The 22,430-nt window shown below is 34.6% G+C and overlaps 1 protein-coding gene and 1 non-coding gene across 3 annotated transcripts in view; both read left to right on the top strand.

Moving 5' to 3' along the window:
- TMEM131 (transmembrane protein 131) overlaps positions 1 to 22,430 on the top strand; it is a 197,051-nt gene that overhangs the window by 41,335 nt on the left and 133,286 nt on the right. For both annotated transcript variants that reach the window (XM_012786961.3, XM_012786962.3), the window contains exon 2: positions 9,884 to 9,945. In XM_012786961.3, the coding sequence (XP_012642415.1) occupies positions 9,884 to 9,945 (62 nt within the window). The remainder of the gene's footprint in view (positions 1 to 9,883; positions 9,946 to 22,430) is intronic.
- On the top strand, positions 21,540 to 21,601 carry LOC142870345 (U7 small nuclear RNA). Its single transcript, XR_012918756.1, has one exon. It is a non-coding gene; the product is annotated as a U7 small nuclear RNA (small nuclear RNA).

The raw sequence follows: 22,430 nt of genomic DNA, 5'->3' as shown, positions 1-22,430 counted from the left end.
CTATGAGGATTGTCATTAACATTTTAATTTATAACAATCTAATTTGAACTAATAGCACCTATTCTTCTAATATTCTTTATGCCCCCTTTTCTCTCATCATCCTGGGTCTCCTCTTCTGCATGTGTTGGTACTTTTGATGGTGTTCCATAATCATTAAGGCTCCGTTCTTTTTTCTTTCTTTCTGTTTCTCAGAGTAGATAATGTCAATCAACCTATTTCAAATTTGACAACTTTATTCCACCTGCTAAATATTCTATTTAGCCCATCTGATGAATTTTTTAGTTTAGTTACTATGCCTTTTACGTCCAGAATTTCTGTTTGTTTCCCTTTTCTAATTTCTCATTATTGAAGTTTTCTATTTGATAAGAAATCATTCTTATACTTTCCTTCAGTACTTGGGACATGATTTTCTTTATTTCTTTGAACTTACTAAAAAAAGCTTAAAGTCTTTATCCAGTAAGTTCTATCCTCAAGGACAGTTTTTATTAATTGCATTTTTTCCTGTGCATGAGCCATAATTTTTTTTCTTTGTGTTTCTTACTCTGTTTCATTGAAAACTGGGGATTTTTGTTTCAGTTATTACACTTTTCTATTTGGTTCTTTTAATAACTTTTGTCTCTTTATTAATATTCTTTATTTGGCAAGACTTTTAGTTCTTTAGACATGGATTCCTTTAATTCTTTGAATATATTTAATATAACTGATTTAAATTGTTTTTTCAGTAATTCGAACTAAATCTAGGCTTTTTCTGGGGCAATTGCTATTGAATGCATCTTTCCTTTTGTCTATTTTGTTTCTTTGTATGTCTCTCAATTTTTTTTGTTGAAAACTGGACAATTAATATATAATGTGTCAACTCTGGAAATCAGACCCCCCCATTTGTTGCTACTATTTATTATTGTTGTTTGTTTAGTGACTTTTTTGAAGTAGCTCTTTGAAATCTGTATTATTTATAGTGCATGGCCACTGAAGTCTTTGTGTGGTTAGTTTCATGATCGTTTAATGATTGAACAGAGATTTCTGTAAAAACCTGGAACCAGTAATTCTCCCTGTTTTTGCTGAAATGTATGCGTGCCTGTGTGTGTGTGTGCGCGCGCGTGTGTACAATTATGCACACACACCATCAGCACACAGGCAGGTGGCTGTTCTTTAACCTTAATTTCCTGTTCACCCAGGGCCTAACGGTCAGCCAGGTGTGAGAGTTTAGGGATTTCTCAGGTCTTTAGTGAACATACACATGACCCCATGCATGTCCATAACCTTCTAGATTGCCAGGAAGATGACAGAGCTTTTTAAAGCCCCTATGTACAAGTCATTCTCAACTTTTCCTTTTAAACTTTTGGGTTGCTTTGTTGTTTGGCTCAACTGTTACCCACTACCTCAGGTTGCAGCCACGATTTTAAAAATCTCCTCAAAGTGTTTCTGACAAATGTTTCTAGGGTCAAAGCTTTTCATAGTGGGTAAGCTCTGCATCATGTAAAATAAAAATATCCTTCCAGGTGGGGTTTCACAGGAAGTCATCAGGTCAAATAAAGACAATTTTCTGGAAGGGGCTTTGAAGGATCTCTACCATTGTCTGTCTCCTCTCTGCTTTGACTGTGAGGCTGTTGGTTTTCATTCTTGAGTGTGGCTGTTGGGTATAGTGCTGCCACAGAGTTGGGGAGAAGAGAATGGGGATAGGGTAAGTTAAATGCCATGAAGCTCACTATTCTTGTCAAGATTCAGCTTTTTAAAAATACATTAACATTCCACCGATTGTTGCAAACCTTTGGTTAATTTCCAGAGTTCTTAGAAAGTTTATTTGGATGCTGCCAATTTTCATGTTCTTGTTATGGGGAGAAGTTTTTCAAAAGTTCTTAACTTTGCCATTTTTATTGACAGTACTCTCTGTTGCTTTTATTTCCTTTTCCTGTACAGTTTTGTTTTTCTTTTAAGCCATTGACAGTTCTTAATATCAGAATCTGTCTTTACTGATCTAATTAACATGGATAATGACACGTAGATCCTGAAATTAAATTTCATAATCTTAACAAATATTATAACTATTAACCTATTTAAGAATCACCCTTATAAAAATATTTTTAAGGTAAACTATTGTGCAGATAGAAATAATTGCCAGGATTTATCATTAGCTATTTGGGTGGTAATTAGTTTTTTTTAATGCAAATTCTTACTGAAATAATTTTAGAATCACATGCAGTTGTAAGAAATTATACAGAGATCCTGTGTATCCAGTACCTGGTATTTCCCAACAGCAGCCTCATGATAAAGAATACTTCAGAATCACAACCAGGATACTGATATTTTGATAGAGGTGTGTGATTTCTTTTTCACCATTCTTATATTGTGGTTTTAATTTGCATTTCCCTGATGGTTAATGATGTTGAACATCTTTTCATATGCTCATTTGCCATCTGTAAACTCTTTTTGGTGAAATGTCTGTTTCTCTTTTGCCTGTTTTCTAACTGGACTGTTCTTTTCTGTTTGAGTTCTTCATATAGTCTAGATCTTAGTCCTTTGTTGAATATGTGATTTGTATATATTTTATACCTTTTTGAAATTTGTCTTATCTAGTCCTCTTAACAGGATCATTTGAAGAGCAAAAAATTTAAATTTTGATGAAGTACAGTTTATCAGTTTTATCTTTTCTGGATTGTGCTTCTGGTGTCAATTCTATAATAGCTTCATAGTTTTACATTTTACATTCAGAGTGGTGATCTCTTTTGAGTTAATTTTTGCATAGGTTATGAGAATTAAGTCACAGTTCTTTTATTTTTATTGTTTTGTCTGTGGATGTCCAGTTGCTTCTGTTTCATTTGTTGGAAAGGCTGTTCTTCTTCACCGAATTGCTTTTCCGGTTTTGTCAAAGTCAGTGGTACATATTTGGGTCTATTTCTAGTTTCTCTCTTCTCTCCAACTGATTTATGTGATCCCTCTGCCAGTGTCACACTATTGTGATTCCTCCCACTTTATTCTTATTTTTGAAGATTATTGTAGCAGTTCTAGGAGTTGTGGCTTTCTAATGTTTTGAGTAAGCTTATCTATGCCAACAAAATATCATCCTGGGATTTTCATAGAAGTTACACTAAACAAAAGATCAATTTGGGAAGAATTGGCATCTTTAGATTTTGTGTCTTTTAATCCATGAACATGGTGTGTCTTCCCATTTATTTAGGGCTTCTTTGATTTCTTTCATCCGCATTGTGTATATTTCAGTACATATATCCCATACATGCTTTCTTAGATTATACCTAAGCATTGCATTTTATTTGGAATAGTTGTAAATGGTATTGTTTTTATTGTTGGTTTCTGCATATTTGTTGTTAATATATAGAAATGCAATTGATTTTTGGATTTGATCTTGTATTCCACATCTTTGCTAAATCTACTTATTAGTTCTAAGAAGGATTTCTTTTCCTTTTGAGTCCTTGGAATACAAGGACTCACACAAGTGTGTAGTCTGCAAACAGGGACAGTTTTATTTCTTTTCTAATGTGCGTGTCTTTTTTTCCTTGCCTTGCTATAATGGCTAGAACTTCTAATACCATGTTGAATAAAAGTGATGAGAGCCACATCCTTGACATGTTCCCAGTCTCAAGGCCTGTACATTCAATCTTTCACTAGTAAGTGAGACATAACCTAGAGGTTGAGGTTGAGATAGTTTTACTTTTCTCCTATCTTGTTGAGAGTTTTTATCATGAATAGGTGTTCGCTTTTGTCAAATCCTTTTTCTGTGTCAGTTGATATGATTGTGTATTTTTCCTCTTTAGCCTGTTGATAGGGATGAATTACAATGATCAGTTTTTGAATTTGGAACCAGTCTTGCATATCTTGCATAAAAATCACTTGGTCATGATTTGTAATTTTCTGCATTGCTAGATTCAATTTGTTAATATTTTGTTGTGAATTTTTTTGTCTAATTAGATACTCTATAGTTTTTTTAAGTAACATAATGTAAAATTCACCATTTACAACTATTTTTAAGTGTACAATTCAGTAGTATTAATTACATTCACAGTGTTGTGTAAACATCACCGTTGTTTATTCCCAAAACCTTTTCGTTATCCCAGAGACTCAGTAACCATTAAGCCGCAACTCCCCACTGTCTCCTCTAATCTACTTTCTTCCTGAATTTGCTTCTAATCTATTTTCTTTCTGAATTTGCTTATTCTAGATATTTTATATAAGTAGAATTACAATATTTGTCCTTTTGTCTAGCTTATTTCACTTAGCATAGTATATTCAAGGTCCATCCATATTGTAACATATCAGAATTTCATTCTTCTTTATGGCAGAATATTATCCTACTATGTATATGCCATGTTTTGTTGATTCATTTCTGTGGTAGACACTTGGGTTGTTCTGTTTTGTTTGGAGACTTTGGGCACTACCCTCACATGTTGCTTAGTGATGGAGATACGTTCTAAGAAATGCTTCATTAGGCCATTTCCTCACTGAGTGAGCACTGTAGAATGTGTTCACACAAATCTAGATGGTATAGCCTATTGCTTCTATACTGCAAACCTATACAGCATGTTGCTGTACTGAATACTGTAGGCAGTTATAACACTGGTAAGTATTTATGCATCTAAACATAGAAAAGGTATAGTAAAAATTTGGTATTATAATGTTATAGAACCTCCATCATATATATGGTCCATCATAGACTGAATCATTGTCATGTGGCACATGACTATATTTAAATTTTTTATTTTAGCCAGCAGTCAGCCTTTTAGGGTTTATCACACACAGGTTCTGACCTCCTGTTGTGGGCTGTGGTTCCAGTAACAGCTTAATTTTCAGAGCCTTTGCAGTCTTATTTTGGTCTGCTTGTTTTATATGGTGCTGCAGGTACCCCTACTAGTCCCAGCTTGTGCAGGATCAAACTAACTCTATGACACAGACATATTGATCCCATTTTTAAGGTAAAGCAGTAGTCACAGTGAGGTTATATGCACCAAGAAAGTGACGACCTAGGTTCCTAATGCCTGATAACACTCCCCCCAACATAGCATATTTCTACTAATAATTTATAATGTGTTGTTTTCGTGAATTATTTTAAAAGATGTACTAAAATAGGCAGATTATATCTAGTCATCAGTTGCAATATTTAGAAAAAAATCTCCACCTGAAAGAAAAAACAAAAACTAATTACAATAGAGAAGATATGCCTTTGAAGTGAAGATATTTGTATTTTTAAAATGTCATTTTTTATTAAGTGAAATAGGGAAGCAAACAAACTCAATTTCTGAAATTGTATTATGAAAGCGAATATTTCTATTTTGAAACAGCTGGCACATTGCGATTTTTATCCTAATTATAAATTGCTTTGTTACAACCATCATAGTGATGTGGGTCAGTTATGAGAAACTTAAAGTAGATCTTACTGAGCTCAACTTTACAAAGTAAATATCAATAGAATCATAAAAGCCAGAAACATATGACTCCCTTTTGTTCATTATCTTCCTTTCCTCCCTTGTTGTCAGAAATATATGCCTAATTTTAAAAACTAGGTTCCTTGAAGGTGCTGTAAGTCATGAAGATTATGTGAATTTATTTTGAAAGTAAATAATGATGGATTTAGAAGCATAGATTCTGGACTCTCATTGCTGAGAGTCATAGTCCATCTTTAACTACTTTCTTGATGAGCATAAATTCACTGTGACTGTTTATCTTAAAATGGGATCAATAATGTCTGTGTCGTAGAGTTAGTTTGAAGTTTAATAACAGTGATCAATAATTAATTATTTTTATTTCTATTATACTTGGTTGATGCTTGAACTAGAGAACATCAGGAAGGTTTGGTTCATTAAGAGTATAAAATAAGGCAAAATACTTTTAGGAGAGGAAGTAGCTATCAGTTGTGGTTTTGAATCTAGAGATATGGAAATGTGGGAACTTGACTTGCTTTGGTTACTTTTTATATTTTATAGCTTAATAACTTAACACATGAAGTCATTTAGTGCATATCTGGCATTCTGTTTTTCTAGGCATACAATTTAAAGTTATTATAATTGGTCATTTAAAGCAAAATATCCTAATTTGTTTTATGCCAGAATTAAATCCTATTTATTTCTACATCTTTTAAGGAAAGCTGATGATATGTAACACACTTTTTCTTTTATGACTTTATAAAATCAGCTGCTGCTATTTTTTCAGCTAATACAATTAATGTTTTTTTTAAAAGCTCCTAATTAAAAATGCAATACACTCAAATTATATTACTAAGTTTATTTAGTTAAGTTCTCATCAGATAAAGGTTTGATCTAGCTTGATTGTGGGAACTTATGCAATGGTTGTTAAATTGGAATTCTAATAGCAGCCATCAAATATAGTAGATTTCCAGTTATTTCTTGTTGGTTTCTTCTGCTAACTAGATTGAAAGCTTCTAAGAGGCTCTTACTTTTCATCTCTTACATTGTGAACATCTGCCTCTTCAGTTAATTCTTGCTAGTTTATTGTGTTCTTACATCAAATTTGCCTTCAGTATGGTATAACAAAAAGACTTTCTGAATCTTTTGAAATTTTAGTTTGTGCTAAAAGGTTGGGAGAGAAAATGAAGAATGAGCTGGATGAGCTGAGCAGAGCCTTTTACATTCATAGTCCTTTCTTCAGAAGGATTTATCACTTTATTTGAAGACGTTCTTATGCACTCCAAATGTATTGTGTCAGTAATTGTGTTAGAGCCATTAACTCTGATCTCAGTTTTAAAATTCCACTACAAGCTAGAACTAGAGATAACATAACCAGTAAAGGTCATTTGCATCAAAGAGTACAAATGGCAGTGCTTATTATACCTGAGCAAAAAGGTGAGACTTCATTCATGCTTTCAATATTTATTGAATGTTCTCTGTGTGCTAAGATCTTGTAGGGGATGGGCAGAAGCAGAGCGGGCTGGCACTGTGGTCAAAGAAGAACATGGGACATAGAGGGCAGGGGTTACCCAAAATAAAATCAGATGTGATTACTAAACTAAGGGGAAAGGGATGCTTGGCAGGCAGGCAGGACACCATCCAACTAACCAGTGTAGTTGAATTAGCTAGTATACCACTCTGCTGCTTGACTTTTGGCTTTAGTAATATTAACACAGCCAAGTACATGTGGTAGGACAGTCAGCGTCTTCCCTAACTCTCAAAAGACCAACAAATATGAGTCAGTGACTTCCATATTAAGCCAAATGAAATATCATTGTTTCATGGTTTTTAAAAAAAACATTACATTTTAGAATTATACAGAAATTGCAAAGATAGTATGGAGTTCTTATATGTCCTACCCCCCTAGTTTTTCCTATTATTAATATCTTACAGTAGTATGGTACCATTTAAAAAATAATGAGTATTGATACATTATTATTAACTAAAGTCCATATTTTACTTAGATTTTCTTAGTTTTTACCCAGTTTCCTTTTTTTATTCTAGAATCCCTTCTTAAGTACCATAAACGTAATATGGTACTTAAGTCATGTCTACAGTCATGTCTACATGACTGTAGACATGTCTTTTTAGGCTCATGTCTCTTTAGGCTCCTTTTATCTGTGATGGTTTCTCACACTTTGTTTTTGACATGGTTTCTCACACATGTCTCTTTAGACTCATGTCTCTTTAGGCTCCTCTTATCTGCGATGGTTTCTCACACTTTGTTTTTGATGACCTTGACAGTTTTGAGGAATATTTAGTCAAGTATTTTACATAATGTCCCCATCCCTCAACTGGAATTTGTCTGATGTTCTTTTCATTATTAAACTGGAGTTAAGAGATTTGGGGGTTCAACCACAGAGGTAAAATGCCATTTTTACTATTAATACATTATGTCAGGAGTACATACTGTCAGTATAACTTTTCACAGCTGACATTGGTCTTGATCATCTGCCTGAGGTAAGTTTTGCCAGGTTTCTCCACTGTAAAGTAACTCTTTTTTTCTTCCTTTCTATACTATATTCTTGGAAGGAAGTTACAATATGTAGCCTATGCTTAAGGAGTGGGGAGTTATGTTCCACCTTAGAGATAGCAGAGTCTCTACATACATTATTTGGAATCCATCTACCTGAGAGATTTGTTTCTTCTTCTCTATTTATTTGTTCAGTAATTTCTAGCAGTATGGGCTCATGGATATTTACTGTATACTTTGGATTATAATTCAGTACTAGTTGCTGAAATTTTTCTAGTTGGTCATTTGGGAGCTCTTTCTGTTGATTCTTCCTTCCCTTTCCACATTCCCCTCAATGTAGGTTGGGGGAGGTTGGTTTGTTATTAGTACTTTTTTACTGTTTGGCACTGTAAGATGCTGCAAGTTCATCTAGTATATTTCATGCCCCTATACAGGAATCAGCCATTGCTCTAGGAAGCCCTGATTCCTTTTATTGGAAAATAGTATTAGAACTAAAGATCTGGGTGATAGGTGTGTTCTTGTTACTGGTGTGTCATTGCTTCTAGGCCATCTCAGGTGACAGAGCAAGTAAATCCATATGTATACTAACTCATGTATGTACACACATCTGTAAATATTCGCATATGTATGTAATCTATATTTTGCTAAACATAAGTTCATACTGATATCACCAACTCTAATACATTACCATATGAATCACTCTTGCCTCTTACCCTTGTTTTTATGTAAACTCACATTCCAACAGTGAGAAACCTGGCTCCCACCATCTATGTATTTAATTGTTCAATTCCAGTGTACGTGTGTAGTGGCATCAGAATTGTTAACCCACATCTCCACGGGAACTAGAGTACAGTGTGTATATAGTTTCTTTTACCTTTAGTCTTACATATTACATTCGGTTCTAGAGTTACTTAGGTCAGCACTCTCCCCTCCAACTTCAGTAAGGTTGTTTTTGTCACATTCTGCATTCTATCCTGGGATCCCCCCATCTCCTAAACATTTTTTAAAATATATGTTACATTTATATTCACTCTTGGTGTTTGTTGTAAAGTTCTGTTTAGACAAAGGCATCATGTCAGGTATCCACCATTACAGCTTCATACAGAATGGTTTCAACACCTTAAAATATTTCTTGTGCTTCACTTATTCATCCTTTCCCTTCTTCCCCAAGACCCTAGCCACCACTGATCTTTTTACCATCTCCATAATTTTGCCTTTTCCAGAATATCATGTACTTGCAATCATATAGTATATAGCCTTTTCTTCTACTAATATTCCATGGAATGGATGTACCACAGTGTGACTATCCATTCACCCATTGAAGAACATCTTGATTATGTCCAGATTTGGGTGATTACGAATAAAGCTGCTATAAGGAGTTGTGTGCAGATTTTCATGAGGACATACAGTTGCAAATCAGTTCACTAAACACTAGGAGTATGATTGCCAGATTGTGTGGTACAATTATGTTAGCTTTTAAATATCTTATCTTTGCATTGTTCTGTTTCTTGGATCAGAATAATGTTGCTCTTTTCCCTGCCCACTTCCTACTTAGTCCCTTTTGACTATTGATCCCAGGTCATATCATCCCTTCAAAAGGGCAGATGATATAGAATTTCAGCTGCTTATTTTGGGGGAGGGGGAATATAATACTCTAATGATATTTTCTTGTGTTATTAGAAAAATAATTAGCTGCATCTAGTTGAATTTGACTCTTTTGTGCTTTCTCATAGCAGAAATAGATATTTTAAAGGTGATTTACATAGCCTCTGAGTTATTGAAACTACTTTGCTATGGTATTAAATTGTTTCATTGTAAAGCATTTCATAGTTGCTAAAATCCTGAAGTCTTAGTCATATTTTCCTTTTTATCTATCACCATCAAACAATGCATATTTTTAAACTGAAAATTATATTAATTAACTTCAAGGTAAAAGATTTTATGAAAGTCAAATTTATGTTCCTGTAAGTGATAATATATTTTGTTTTCTTCACAGCATTCATTCAGTCGGAGAGCATAATAGAAGTATTGCGTTTTGATGATGGAGGGCTACTACAGGTAACTTTTTTAAATTGAAGAATTATTTCAGTGTTAAGCATTGAATAATATGTGACTTATTTTTCTTTTAAAAATGTAACTGGTTTCTCTGAAATATATTTTATGAACTTTATTTGTAGATGGGTCAGTAGAGTCATTAGTAATAGAAAAACCTTAGCTATGTGAGTTATCTTTTAGATTAAATACTTTTTTAAAATGCTTAGTGATCATGGTATTAAAGCTTGTAAGTAAGAAAAGCATGACTATGTAGCAAGTGTGTGTACCTGTGGTGCTGAGAGTATGGGGGCTGATCAGGAGCATGGAGTCTGTGGTAAGCTGTCTGAGTGTGAATTTAGATGTAGGACCTCAAAATATTTAACTGGAAGAGAACTTCTCCAGACAGTATAAGTACTGCTGTGTTTCCCCGAAAATAAGACCTACCCATAAAATAAGCCCTAGCAGGATTTCTAAGCCTTTGGGCAATATAAGGTCCCAAATATATAGCCTCCAATATATACCCCCAAAATAAGACCCTACTGATAGGCGTGGCTACGCAGCGTAGCTGCACAACCCATGCATTTCGTCTCGGAGTGGTAAAGAAGATGAGCAGCCCTTCTCATCTGCCCCATCGTGACAGCTACTATCCCAGAGGTGACCAGAAAGTTGTGGGCAGACCCACCAAGGTCGGCTCCCCCTGTCAGGTCTCGGCCAATGGTTCTAAAGGATATAGAGTCGCAAGAAATTCAGGATGGAATTTGGGGTTTGGAGAGTTATGATGATGTTCCAGAGAAGACAACTTAACTATATTTGAATAAATGTAGATTGTTGTACCGTACTTAAAAAAAATAACACATCCCCTGAAAATAAGCCCTAGGTGTTTTCTGGAGGAAAAATAAATATAAGACCCTGTCTTATTTTCCGGGAAATCTGGTATAGATTGCATTTATCTCATACTTGCACTTACCATCTATTATTCATAAAATTAGAAAGTATAATCTGATAAATATCTTGTTTTTCCTTTCAGATCTAGTTCAGATATCACTATGAAACCTATTTCAGTCTTTCCAGCTAAAAATCAGTTCTAGAATTTCAGCAATATAGTAACAACCATCTTAACTAACACACTGATTTATGTGGTTACGTGTTTTCTCCTTTCTTCCAAACTTTTATCATATTCTGTGTCTGTTAATACTTAACACCTTTGTAATGATAACATTTATTTTTCAAGTACTATGCTATTTGGTGGCATGACTGATAATTTTTTATTCATTTTATATTCAGAAGAAACCAAGGTTTTGGTTAAGAAAGTTGCCTGAGATTCCATGACTTTGTGGTAATGGAACTGGCACTAGAATCCAGTCCACTCCAAGTATAAAATTGTTACTCTCTTTATTACATGTAATAATAAGGGCAGGAAAGTAAAACTTAAAAATTAAGTCAAGACAATAGAGAAAATGATTATACTAGGGAGATGGAATAAGATTTTTATTTCCATTAGTATAAATTTAGATTTAAATTTTATGCACTAAGCCAAACAAAAAGAACATGAAAAAAGTGGTGAATTTTAAGAAATTTTTTTCTCTGACAATATCTTTTGGAAGACAAACTTTTCTTTTAAAATTTTAAATAAATTTATCATTCTTACCTTTACATAAGATATATTGAGAAAATTATAGTAAGCAATGATTGCGTAGTGCTTGTGGAAAGTGTTTGTATAGCTTTTTATATTTTAAAACTGAATAAAAACTGAATATAATGAACTCTAATTTTGTAAATCTTCTCTACTAAAAAAAGATCTTAATCTCTTTTTTCTGGTTCTTTAATCTGTTTCAGGGTGAGACTTGGAGAACCTATGAGAATGAATGTTTTAAATATCTCCCTTTAGATAGTTGTTCACAGGATCTGAATGACAGGCACATCAGGACTGAATTTCTGGACATTTTCTTAAGTGTGGTTTTTCGTTATTGATTGAGGAAGGATCTGTGTCCATTAGGAACTAGACATCTAGGTTGCAAGTTGATAATCTGTCTTGAAAATTCTGGAACATGTATTTTGGCTGAGGCAGGCTGCCAGTCCATATCTAGATGGACTTGGCCATGGAAGAGCTTATAGACTGGAATGTGATTTGCTCATACTCTTTGGATCTGTTCAAATGCTTAGACAAAAGCTTGGTTGAGACCTCAGAATTCTATGGCAAAGGTATTTTTGGTCTGGAAAAATATTGAGGGCAGGTAGTATAAGTTGGTTACCTCAGCCACAACAAAACCTCTCTAAGGCTCCTGCAGAATGTCTAATGTTGAGATACTGTATGTAGTATATTATATATATCCCCAAAAAGGCTAAATATAAGACCCTTTTGAATAGTTGTTCATTTTAATGTTGAAGAAGGTTCATTTTAATGTTGAAGAATGTTTCCCAGAGACAGCAATTTTGATTTTGACAAAATGTTACTTTTTCTGACTATTATTTGCCGGTAGGTTTGAATATTTCTTAAATAACTCCTGGTTTCTTATGGTATGATTAGAACAGAAAATTGTACATGTAGCATTTTTGTGGCAGAATATATATCATTTCTCTAAATTAAATTTAAGCTAAAGCAGAGAGAGTGTCAAAACAACAACCTTGTTTTACATTATTTAAAATGTGAGTTTTGCCTAAGAACATTTCTTTCCAGATCTGTAGTTCATGTTATATCCATGTGGCTTGACTCAGTAATTTTTTTAATTCTCAAAATCAATTGATAATAAGTTAGTAAAAATTGCTAACCATAAAAAAGTTGCTAGAAAGATTAGACTTATTTATTAAAGATAAGGAAAACGAGATTCATAGAGGTTAAATAATTTGTTCAGTATTCAATTACTAGAGCAGGAATCCAACATCCAGTAAATACCCAGAACTCTAGTTCCAGAACTCTTTCCACAGCATGATGCATTCTGCAGTTCTCTCAGAAGCATTCCATAGGTTCCCAGTTGTAATGTTATGTTATGATTAGAAATCATAATCCCCTTAGCCCATGTTTCCCGTAGTTAGGTGCTTTGGCCATTGTCATTCCTGTTTGCCTAGGCTACTAAAATTTAGTGTATAGAATGTATAAAGATAAAAGGATTCCTAAGATGGATACAGACACTAAAGAATCTACATCTCAACAGGAGGAATCTGCATTAAGACTTGTCACTGTAGGATGTTCTCATCAAGTATCTCAAACCATAATTCCCATTCTAACTGATCAGAATAGTTGGCTCTTCCTAACCTGCTCCTTTGAAAGATTATAAAATGGAATAACAAAAGATACTCTTTCATTTACAAGCATTAATCTGTTTACAAGCATTAAATCTGCTTCCTAATCTAACTTTCTTGTAAACAAATGAAGAGAAATTCCAGGAAAAAGCCTAGCTCTATTTTTTTCACTATCTTACCAGAATAATAAACAGAATTTTAAAATGTTGGAGGAATGTTCACAAATTGAGAGCATATGCAGAATTTAAGACAAAATGGAATTCTAACGACTTAATTAGATACCCTATAATGAGTCTTCTTTTAGTATAAAGGAGGTCTAAATTTTTGATTAATTTATTTCTTTAAAGTGTTTATTGTGAGATATAATTGATACATAGATGTGTAAAATGTGGGGTTTTTTGGCAAACATCTATATAACCACCACCCAGGTTAAGAACTAAAAACTGAAGACCAGCCTGCACCTTCAGAAGTTCCCCCTCAAGCTCTCTCCCAGTTATTACCCCCAAAAGTTAGCCATTTTCTGAATTTTATGGGAATTTCCTTTCCCTACAGCTTTACCATCTGAACACACATCTCTAAGTACTATAGTTTCAAATGTTTTTTGAAGTTCATACAGTTTATATTCCTTTTTTTTCCCCCTCTGGCTTTTTCTCAGCATTATGCTTCTAAGATTCTCTGTGTTGAGTGTTATTGTGGTTATTTATTTTCATTACTGAATAGTGTTATGTTGTATGGATATGCCCCAATTTATCATTTCTGCTGTTTATGGACATTTTGGTTACTTCCAGTTTTTGACTATTAGAAATAGTGCCGTCTCTTGGTGTACATTTGTATGTGTTTCTGGTAGAGTACAATTGCTGGGTCATAGGGTATATATATCTTAAATTTTAACAGATAATGCCATATAGTTTTCCAAAGTGGTTATTCCAATTTACAATCCCATCATAAGGAATTCCTCTGCAATACTTTAAAGTGTTTCCCTTCCTCTCAACTTTCCATCTTGTTGTTGTTTTATTTACATTTCCCTGATTCCTCATAAAGCCGAGCAACTTTTCCTGTTTATTTGACCATTTGGATATCATCTTGTGTGACATCTCTTAAATCTCTTGCTCACTTTACTGTAGAGGTGCATTTGTTTTTTCTGTTGTTTTGTAGGGATTCTTTAAATATTCTGATACAAGTTCTTTATTGGAACTCGGACCTCACACAAATAACAAAAGTCAATTCCACTACATAAGCTCTTTATTGATTATGTATATATTGGAAATATCTTCTCTTACTTGGTGGATTGCCCTTTCGATTGATGTAATAGTGACTTCTGATGAACAGAAGTTCTTAATTTTAATGAAGTTCAGTATGTCAGTATTTTCTATTGATACTTTTTGTGTCTTGTATCAAGGTTATGAAAATATTCTCCAGTATTATCTTCTTTTATCTAAAATTTTATTGTTTTGTCTTTTACAATTATAGCTACAATTCTAATTGGAATTAATTTTTGTTTTTGACATGAAGTCAGGATTTTATTTCTCCTTTATATTCAATTGTCCCAGGCCTGTTTATTGAATATTCTCTAACATTCTCTTTCCCTAGTATTCTTCAGTGACACTTTATTCATAAACCAAGTATCTGTGTATTTGTGAGTTTCTTTCTGGGTACTGTATTGTATTTCTTTTGTTTACTTGTCTATCCTAATCTCAGTATCACAGTTTTAATTACTATAGTTTTTAAAGTTTTGATATTTGGTAGAGCAAGTCCTGTCACTTTGTTGTTGTTCTTCAGTAGTGTCTTGGTTATACTTAACTTTTTGCCTTCCATATGTACTTTTAAAATTAGCTTTACACATATATACACTGTTGGGGGCTTTATTAGAATTACACTATATCTGAAGATCAGTTTGGAGAAAATTTAAAATATTTTCAAAAATTTCAATATTGAATCAGCCAATCTGAGAACACGGTATATTCTTTCACTTATTTAGGTCTTTAATTTGTCTCATAATATTTCGTTATTTTCTGCATAAAGCTCTTGAAAATCTTTTAATAGATTTATTTCTGGGTCTTTGATGTTTTTTTATGGTGTTACAAATGACATCTTTTAAAAATACTCGCTTTTTTGTGGTTATTAGGTTGAACCATATTGCTGGTGCCTGGCCCTTATTGATCTATAAAAGTGACAATTTCATATGGTTCAACATAAAATGTAGAGATGTGGTTGCTTTTAATATATCAGCTGTGTATCCTGAAAACTTGCTAAATTTTTTATTGATTCGAATAACATTTCTAGATGCTTTGAACTGCCTCCATAAACTATCATAATCTGAAGTTCATTATATTTTATTTCTACAAGTTTACACCCAAAAGCAACCATCACACTTTCTTTTCTTGCCTTACTTTGCTAGCTTCAACCAGTAGATCTTGAATATAAATGGTATTTAGTGGACACCTTTGACCCATTTCTCATCCACAGATAAAGCTTTCAACATTTCACTGTTAAATATGCTGTTTACTATAATTTTTCTCTACTGCCCCCCAAAAGATATCCTTTATTGTATATATCAGTTTGAGGTCTCAGCAAGATTCTGAGACAGTTAGGAGTGCAGGAGACTTATTGGAGGGCTACTGCCTGTGAAAAATGAAGGGAATGAAGCAGGATCGGGCAAGGAGAGCCACAGACTATGATGTAGAATCTTGGCCAACCCAGTGGAGAGCTGTGGAACAAAGATTGCCTATTGAGAGTATCCACATTGAGTGGGGGTGACCAGGCCCTAGTGCTTCTACTGGGCGTATTCATTGGCTGGGAGTAGCCAGAAAGAACTTGGCCCTACCTCAAATGCTGCAGTTGACCCCAAGGTACTATACAGGTAGAGGCTATAGCCAACAGCATTTTCACAGCTGAATGGCAAGTTCTTCCTGTAGGGAGGTCTGAGCAGAGCACAATGAAACTACTGAAAATCAAAGCCAAAGAAATACATTCTAAAAGCAATCAGAGAAAAAAGAGAGAACACCTTCAAAGAAGATAGAATTAGCCTGACAGCTAACTTATAAACTGAAACAATGGGACCAAAAATAATGATATAATAATAAAATTTACTGGAAAAAATTTACCAAACTGGAATTTTCTACCCAATGAAAATATCCTCTAAGCATAATGGTGAAACAAAGACATTCTGAAACAGATAAGAATGGGGAGAATTTGTCACCAGAAAAGTTGCACTAAATGAAATAATAGAGGGTATTCTTCAGGCCAAGGGCTATTTTATTAATACTACTGTAAGAAGCTTGACAGGGTCTCTTGGGCTTCTCTGTTTTGGAACATTTCTTTTGGAAACACAGTTACCATGATGTGAGAAACTGAAGCCACATGGAGGGGCTGCATGTAGGCTTTTGGTCAGCAGGCCCAGGTGAGCTCCCAGCTAACAGCCAGCATCACTTTCCCGTCATGTGAATGAGCCATCTTGGGCAACCAGCACATTTAAACCTTTAGATAAACTGCAGTCTGAACTTACATCTGACTGCATCCACTGGAGAGGCATCAAGTGAGAGCTAAGCAATTGAGCCCAATCAACCCAAACAAATAGGAGAGAGTAGTAAAAAATTGTTTATTTAAGCCACTGAACTTTAGAGTGGTTTATTATGCAACGATAGATAACCAGGACACTTAACTGTCATATAAAATCTGGTTGATCTGTATTTAGTTTTTTCCCACTGTTTCAGAAATTCCCTTTTGCATTGGTTTGTTCAAAGCAAGTTCCAAACAAGATCTACATGTTGCACTTGGTTGATGTATCTTGTAAGCCTCTTTTAACCTGTCTCCACCTGCCATTGTTTTGTTGATTAAATTGGGACATTTGTCTATAGGATTTCCTGCATCCTAGGCTTGACTCATTTTGTCCTTTTGGTGTCATTTAACATTTCCTCTATCCTTTGAATTTTCTAAAAATGGTTAGCTAAATCTAGTTCAGATTCAATTTTTTGTCTTGGCAAGAATATTTCATAGCTAGTTGCACAGTAAAGAATCTGACTGCTCTTTGTCCCTGGTCTTGGAGACACTCTAAATCTTGAATTTCCTTAGTAATGAGAGTGCCTTTGTTATTCATGAACGCCTTAGATCACACCTGAGTTTATGCCTAATGAGAAGACTCAAGGTGGGGGCTGTTCACCAGAAAAACCAACCATGTAATTAGAGGGTTGAGGCTTTGAGTCAACTTAGCCTCCTCTCAGGAGGAGAAGGAAGCAGGAAACTGATTCCAATCACATAGTGGCCAATGATTCAATCAGTCATACCTACGTAATGAAAGCCCAGTAAAAACGCTGGATACCTATGCTTAGTAGAGCTTCCTGGTTAGTAAATACATTGATGTTCCTGAGGGTGATTTGCCCTGATCCATGGAGAGAGGGCACAGAAGTTCTGCATTCAGATCTCTCCCAAACCTTGTCCTCTGTCCTTTTTAGAATAAAACTGTGATCTTTATGTATAGTGCTTTCCTGACTTCTATGTGTTGTTCTAGCAAATTATTGAGCCTGAGGGGGTTCATGGGAAGCCCCTAGCTTTGTAGCTCATTCATCAGAAGTGCAGGTGGCCTGGGAACCCTCCAAATTTGCAACTGGTGTGAAATAAAGGCTGTCTCCCTGGGGACTGTGTCCTTAACCTGTAGATTCTGATGCTGGATCTGGATGGTTAGATTTGTACTGCAGTACACCAGTATGTTTTCTGTTATTTTTCATGTGAAGACATGTTGTGATTTTTAGGTCACAAATTTTCTTCTTTAGGGATTTAATGGTTCTGGAAATTGGTACTGTGACATTACTTCAGTTGATCTTCTAAGCCAGAGGTTGGCAAACTTTTTTTGTAAAGTGCCAGCTATTACTATTTTAAAGTTTGTGTCTCTGTCACAACTACTCAATTTTGTCATTGTAATATGAAAGCAGCCATAGGCAGAATAATATGGGAGAAATGGGCATAAAACTGTATTTGCAAAAACTGATGGTAAACTGGATTTGGCTTATGGGCTGTAGGTTGCCAACTTCTTTTTAAAATTATTTTAGGAGTGAGCTTACTGTTACCGTAAGAAAGAGCAAAAAGGAAAGGAGCTTAGAAGGATTCATCTTTTGTTTTAAATAAAGTACCTCTATTACAAAAGAAATATATATGTTTGTAGGTAATTTGGAAAACATGGAAAAATAATAAATACAAGTAATACTTATCAGGTATTGCCAAGTGCCAGACACTCTTAAATACATGAGATAAGTACTAATTTTATGATCATTTTACAAGTGAGCATATTAAAGTACAGCAAGCTTAAGTAACATAACCAAATAAGTGACTTGTAAGTGATAAAGCCAGAATTCAAAACCAAACACTTGACTCTCAAAAGCCTGAGTTCTTAACCACTGTGCTATAGAGTTAGGGACAGGAGGAATGATGCTTGTATCCCAGTACCCAAATACAATACAAGTTAGTACTTTTATTTCCTTTCACTGATTTTTCTCTGTAAACCTGGCTTTGTTTTCTCATTCTATGTAGTCAGTTTTATAATATAACAACTAATTTTATAACCAAAGCAGCCATTTCTCATCATGTCAAGTGGATTACCTGTGGCTGGAGTAGAGAAATGTGTGGGATGAGAGAAGGCCCTCACCAGAGGCTAGTTTCTACAGCTCTTTGCAGTTGACAGAATGCTGCTTCATATGTAATCTTTTCCCAAGGTTATTTGACTAGTGAGGGCGAAGCTGTTATTTGAACACAAGTTTTTGTTTTTTACTTCAAATTTTGAGTAGTCTCAGAACTATTTGCTTCCACTTCACCCCCATTTTGACTCTCTACTCCCACCACACTATTTCTTACCCTGTATTGTAAAAGTAACTGAGACAAAATAAGATTAAATAGCTGGTTCAAAAACAACCTTAAAAACTAGGAACAAAGAACACCAAAAAATATTAAAATGGTATTAAGCATACAGACAAACCTCACACTTTATACAAAAATGAACTCAAAATGGATCATGGCCTTAAATGTAAGCCGTAAAACTATAATAAAACCTTTGGGGAAAAAAACATAGAAAAGCTTCAGGGTACAGAGCTAGGCAAAGAGTCCTTGACATCAAAGACTTGACACCAGAAGTAGAATCTATAAAGGAAGATTGCTAAATTTAAAACTTGGCCATATGAAAAAGATACCCAAATAAAATAAAGACTGGGAGAAAATATTTGCAAGCCACATATCTGGGAGGGGACCTAGTTTCTGGTCTATACAAAGAACTTTGGAAACTCAATGGTAAAAAACAAACCCAAAATTAATTTGGGAAACAGGCAAAAGATATGAACACACATTTCACCGAAGGGGCTGTACAGATGGTTAAAAGAGACATGAAAAGCTATTTGACATCATTAGCCATCAGAAAAATGTAAATTAATACCCGCCCCCCACTGGTACCCCCAGATAGTGACAAAACCAAATGCTGGCAAGAATGCAGAGAAACTGGATCACTCATACCTTGCTACTAATTTTGTAAGTGGAAAAACAGTTTGGTGGTTTCTTATAAAACTAAACATGCGGTTACTGTATGACCCAGCAGTTGCACTCTTGGGTATTCTCCCAAAGAAATGAAAGTTTATGTTTGTACTAAAACCTTTGTATAAATGTTCATAGTAGCTCTGTATATAATAGCAAAAAAGATAGAAACAACCCAGATGTATTTTAGTAGGAGAATGACGAAACAAACTGTGATACATGGAATATTACTCAGCAAAAAAAGGAATGAACTGTTGATACACACAACAGCCTGGATGAATCTACAAAGAATTGGGCTGAGTGAAAAAAGCCAATCCCAAAAGATTACATATGTATGATTCCATTTATGTGACATTTTTGAAATGACAAAATTTTACACATGAATAACAAAATAGTGATTGCCTGTGCTTGGGGGAGGAGAATGAAGAAGGTGGGTGTAACTATAAAATTGCAATATATTACATCCTTGAGGTGTGGAACTGTTTTGTATCTCGACTGTGCTGGAAGCCTACACAGCTGTGAGCCTACACAGCTGAGAAAATTGTGTAGGATTAAATACATGCACAAGCAGACAAATGAGTATAAATAAAACTGGGGAAATCTGAATGAGATAGGTAGATTTTATCAATGTCACTATCCTGGTTGTGATACTGTGCCGTAGTTTTTGCAGAATGTTACATTGGGGGAAATTGAGTAAATATACCTTTTGTATTATTTCTAATAACTGCATGTGAATCTATAATTAATAAACATGTATGTTAAAAATACACATGCACGGGCAAGCACAGGAAGCAAAACAATTGAAAAGTCAGGAAAGACCCTTTTTGTGAGTTAAAAATTCTTAAAACTGCCTCATAGATATCATATACATTTTCAATATGAGATTATTTGCAGACATTGTCAGGGAGGTTGGGTTGATGAGAACTAGAATTACATGTTGAGGTTTTCATAATCAAAAGTAGTCCTCATTCTCTACCTCCAGCCCTACCCTATTCCTAAAGGAAGTATGTAATTTCATATCTGAAGGTGACAAAGAAGCATATTCTGATCACCTGCAAGGAAACTTGGCTTCTCTTCTCAAGCATATCCCTGGGGAAAGTTGCACAGTATGTGGCACTCACATGCCGCCCAGCATGGCTTCCCGGCACCACTGATTTGTGTGTATGTACCATCAAGAAGCTTAAATCCTAGGGTCGTGCAGACCTTGTCTTACTTCTAAGCACCCAGTGCTGCATACACAGCTGACACCTATTTAATTCTGTAGTCAATTTCATTTATTTAATTTTTTCCTAACAAAATTAAAATCTTTTTAATATTAATGCAGTGTAAAAGTGACCACATTAAAAGTTATTAATAATAATATGGCCAACTTCAGCTCATGTAAGCTAAAAGAAGTCAGTATTAGCCATATACAATCTTATTAAGGATATGCTAGAATATGTATGCAATAATAGACCAGATTATAGGATTTGAATTCTGACTCTTACCATTTCATCTTGAACTGCAGATTTAAACCATTCAGAGGCTTAGTTTCCTTATCTGTACAATAGAATCCTGTATTTATCTCCAGTGTGTTAAGAGCTGCAAGAGCCACTGGAGATAGACATATTGTTACTGCAATCATGTACTTTGAATTATAATGAAAGGAGATGTTATTATAAGTGAAAATCTAAATTATTGCTGTTTCTTTATAAAATTGAACTTATAGTACAGTTTTCAATCTTGGCAGTATTTACAGAGTGGACCATATACTTTGTTGTTTGGCGAGTAAAGATTGTCCTGTGCATTGTAGGCGTTAATCAGCATCTGTGACCTCTACCCACTTCATGCTGATAGCCCCCATTTTGATATAGAAGCATCAAAAATACTTCTCTTACAGCTCCTTTAGAAATTGTCTAGCATGTTTTCTGGTTTTTATTGGAAAACTTGACCCCTCCTCCCCAAAAGGTGCCTTTGGACACTGCCAAATGCCTCCTGGGAAACAAAATTGCCCTCAGTTGAGAACCACTGAGTTATAGGGATAAAATTATTTTACGTGTTTTTAATAAGAGAATTTAATCATATTTGAGATCATATCACAGATACATTTTTACAGAGGCTGGTCTATTCGATTGGAAGAATAGTCCATTTTCCTCTCATATATCCCACTTCTGAGAGAGATGGCTCAGAGTGATCTGGAATCTGCAGCATATAGTGATGAGTGAGGCTGAGGCTGGAGTCCTTAAGTGCGAAAGAAGCATATGGAGTCTGATCTGTGTGTGTCATGGAGTCTCTGTCTATTCCAGAGACACAGTGAAAAGAGAATTTGCAGCAAGTTGAGAATTACTAACTTTAAGTTTCTGTGATTCAGTGATGTTTTCTTTGAAACATTGTAACTATGTCTTACACTTGATAGAAGGTCCAAAAATACATGGCATGGGCATTTTCTGGGGCCCTGAGTACTCTCTATCTATGAGTCCATAAAGTTTAAAGGTCCCTGCCAGTCAGATGGTGAAATATGAAATTTGTCTTCTGAGGATTGTTTTACTATCTGATGAAGCTGATCATCTTTTTATGTGATTATTGCCCATTTATTTTTCTGTAGTGAATTGTCAATTCATGCCATTAGCTTAAATTTCAATCACAATGTTCTTTTTCTTATTTCTTTTTTTCTTTCTTGGTAAGTTACAAAAATTTTCATTGTAAAGTTATTCATGTTGTAACCCTTATTTGCTTGCTTTCATCCTCTTTTTTTGGCTTTATTTTCGTTAATTATTTGA

Source organism: Microcebus murinus, chromosome 3 (assembly GCF_040939455.1).
Source record: "Microcebus murinus isolate Inina chromosome 3, M.murinus_Inina_mat1.0, whole genome shotgun sequence".
In the NCBI taxonomy this organism is placed as follows: domain Eukaryota; kingdom Metazoa; phylum Chordata; class Mammalia; order Primates; family Cheirogaleidae; genus Microcebus; species Microcebus murinus.
Note: the sequence above shows the minus strand (reverse complement) of the source record. Positions and strands in the feature narration are given on the sequence as shown.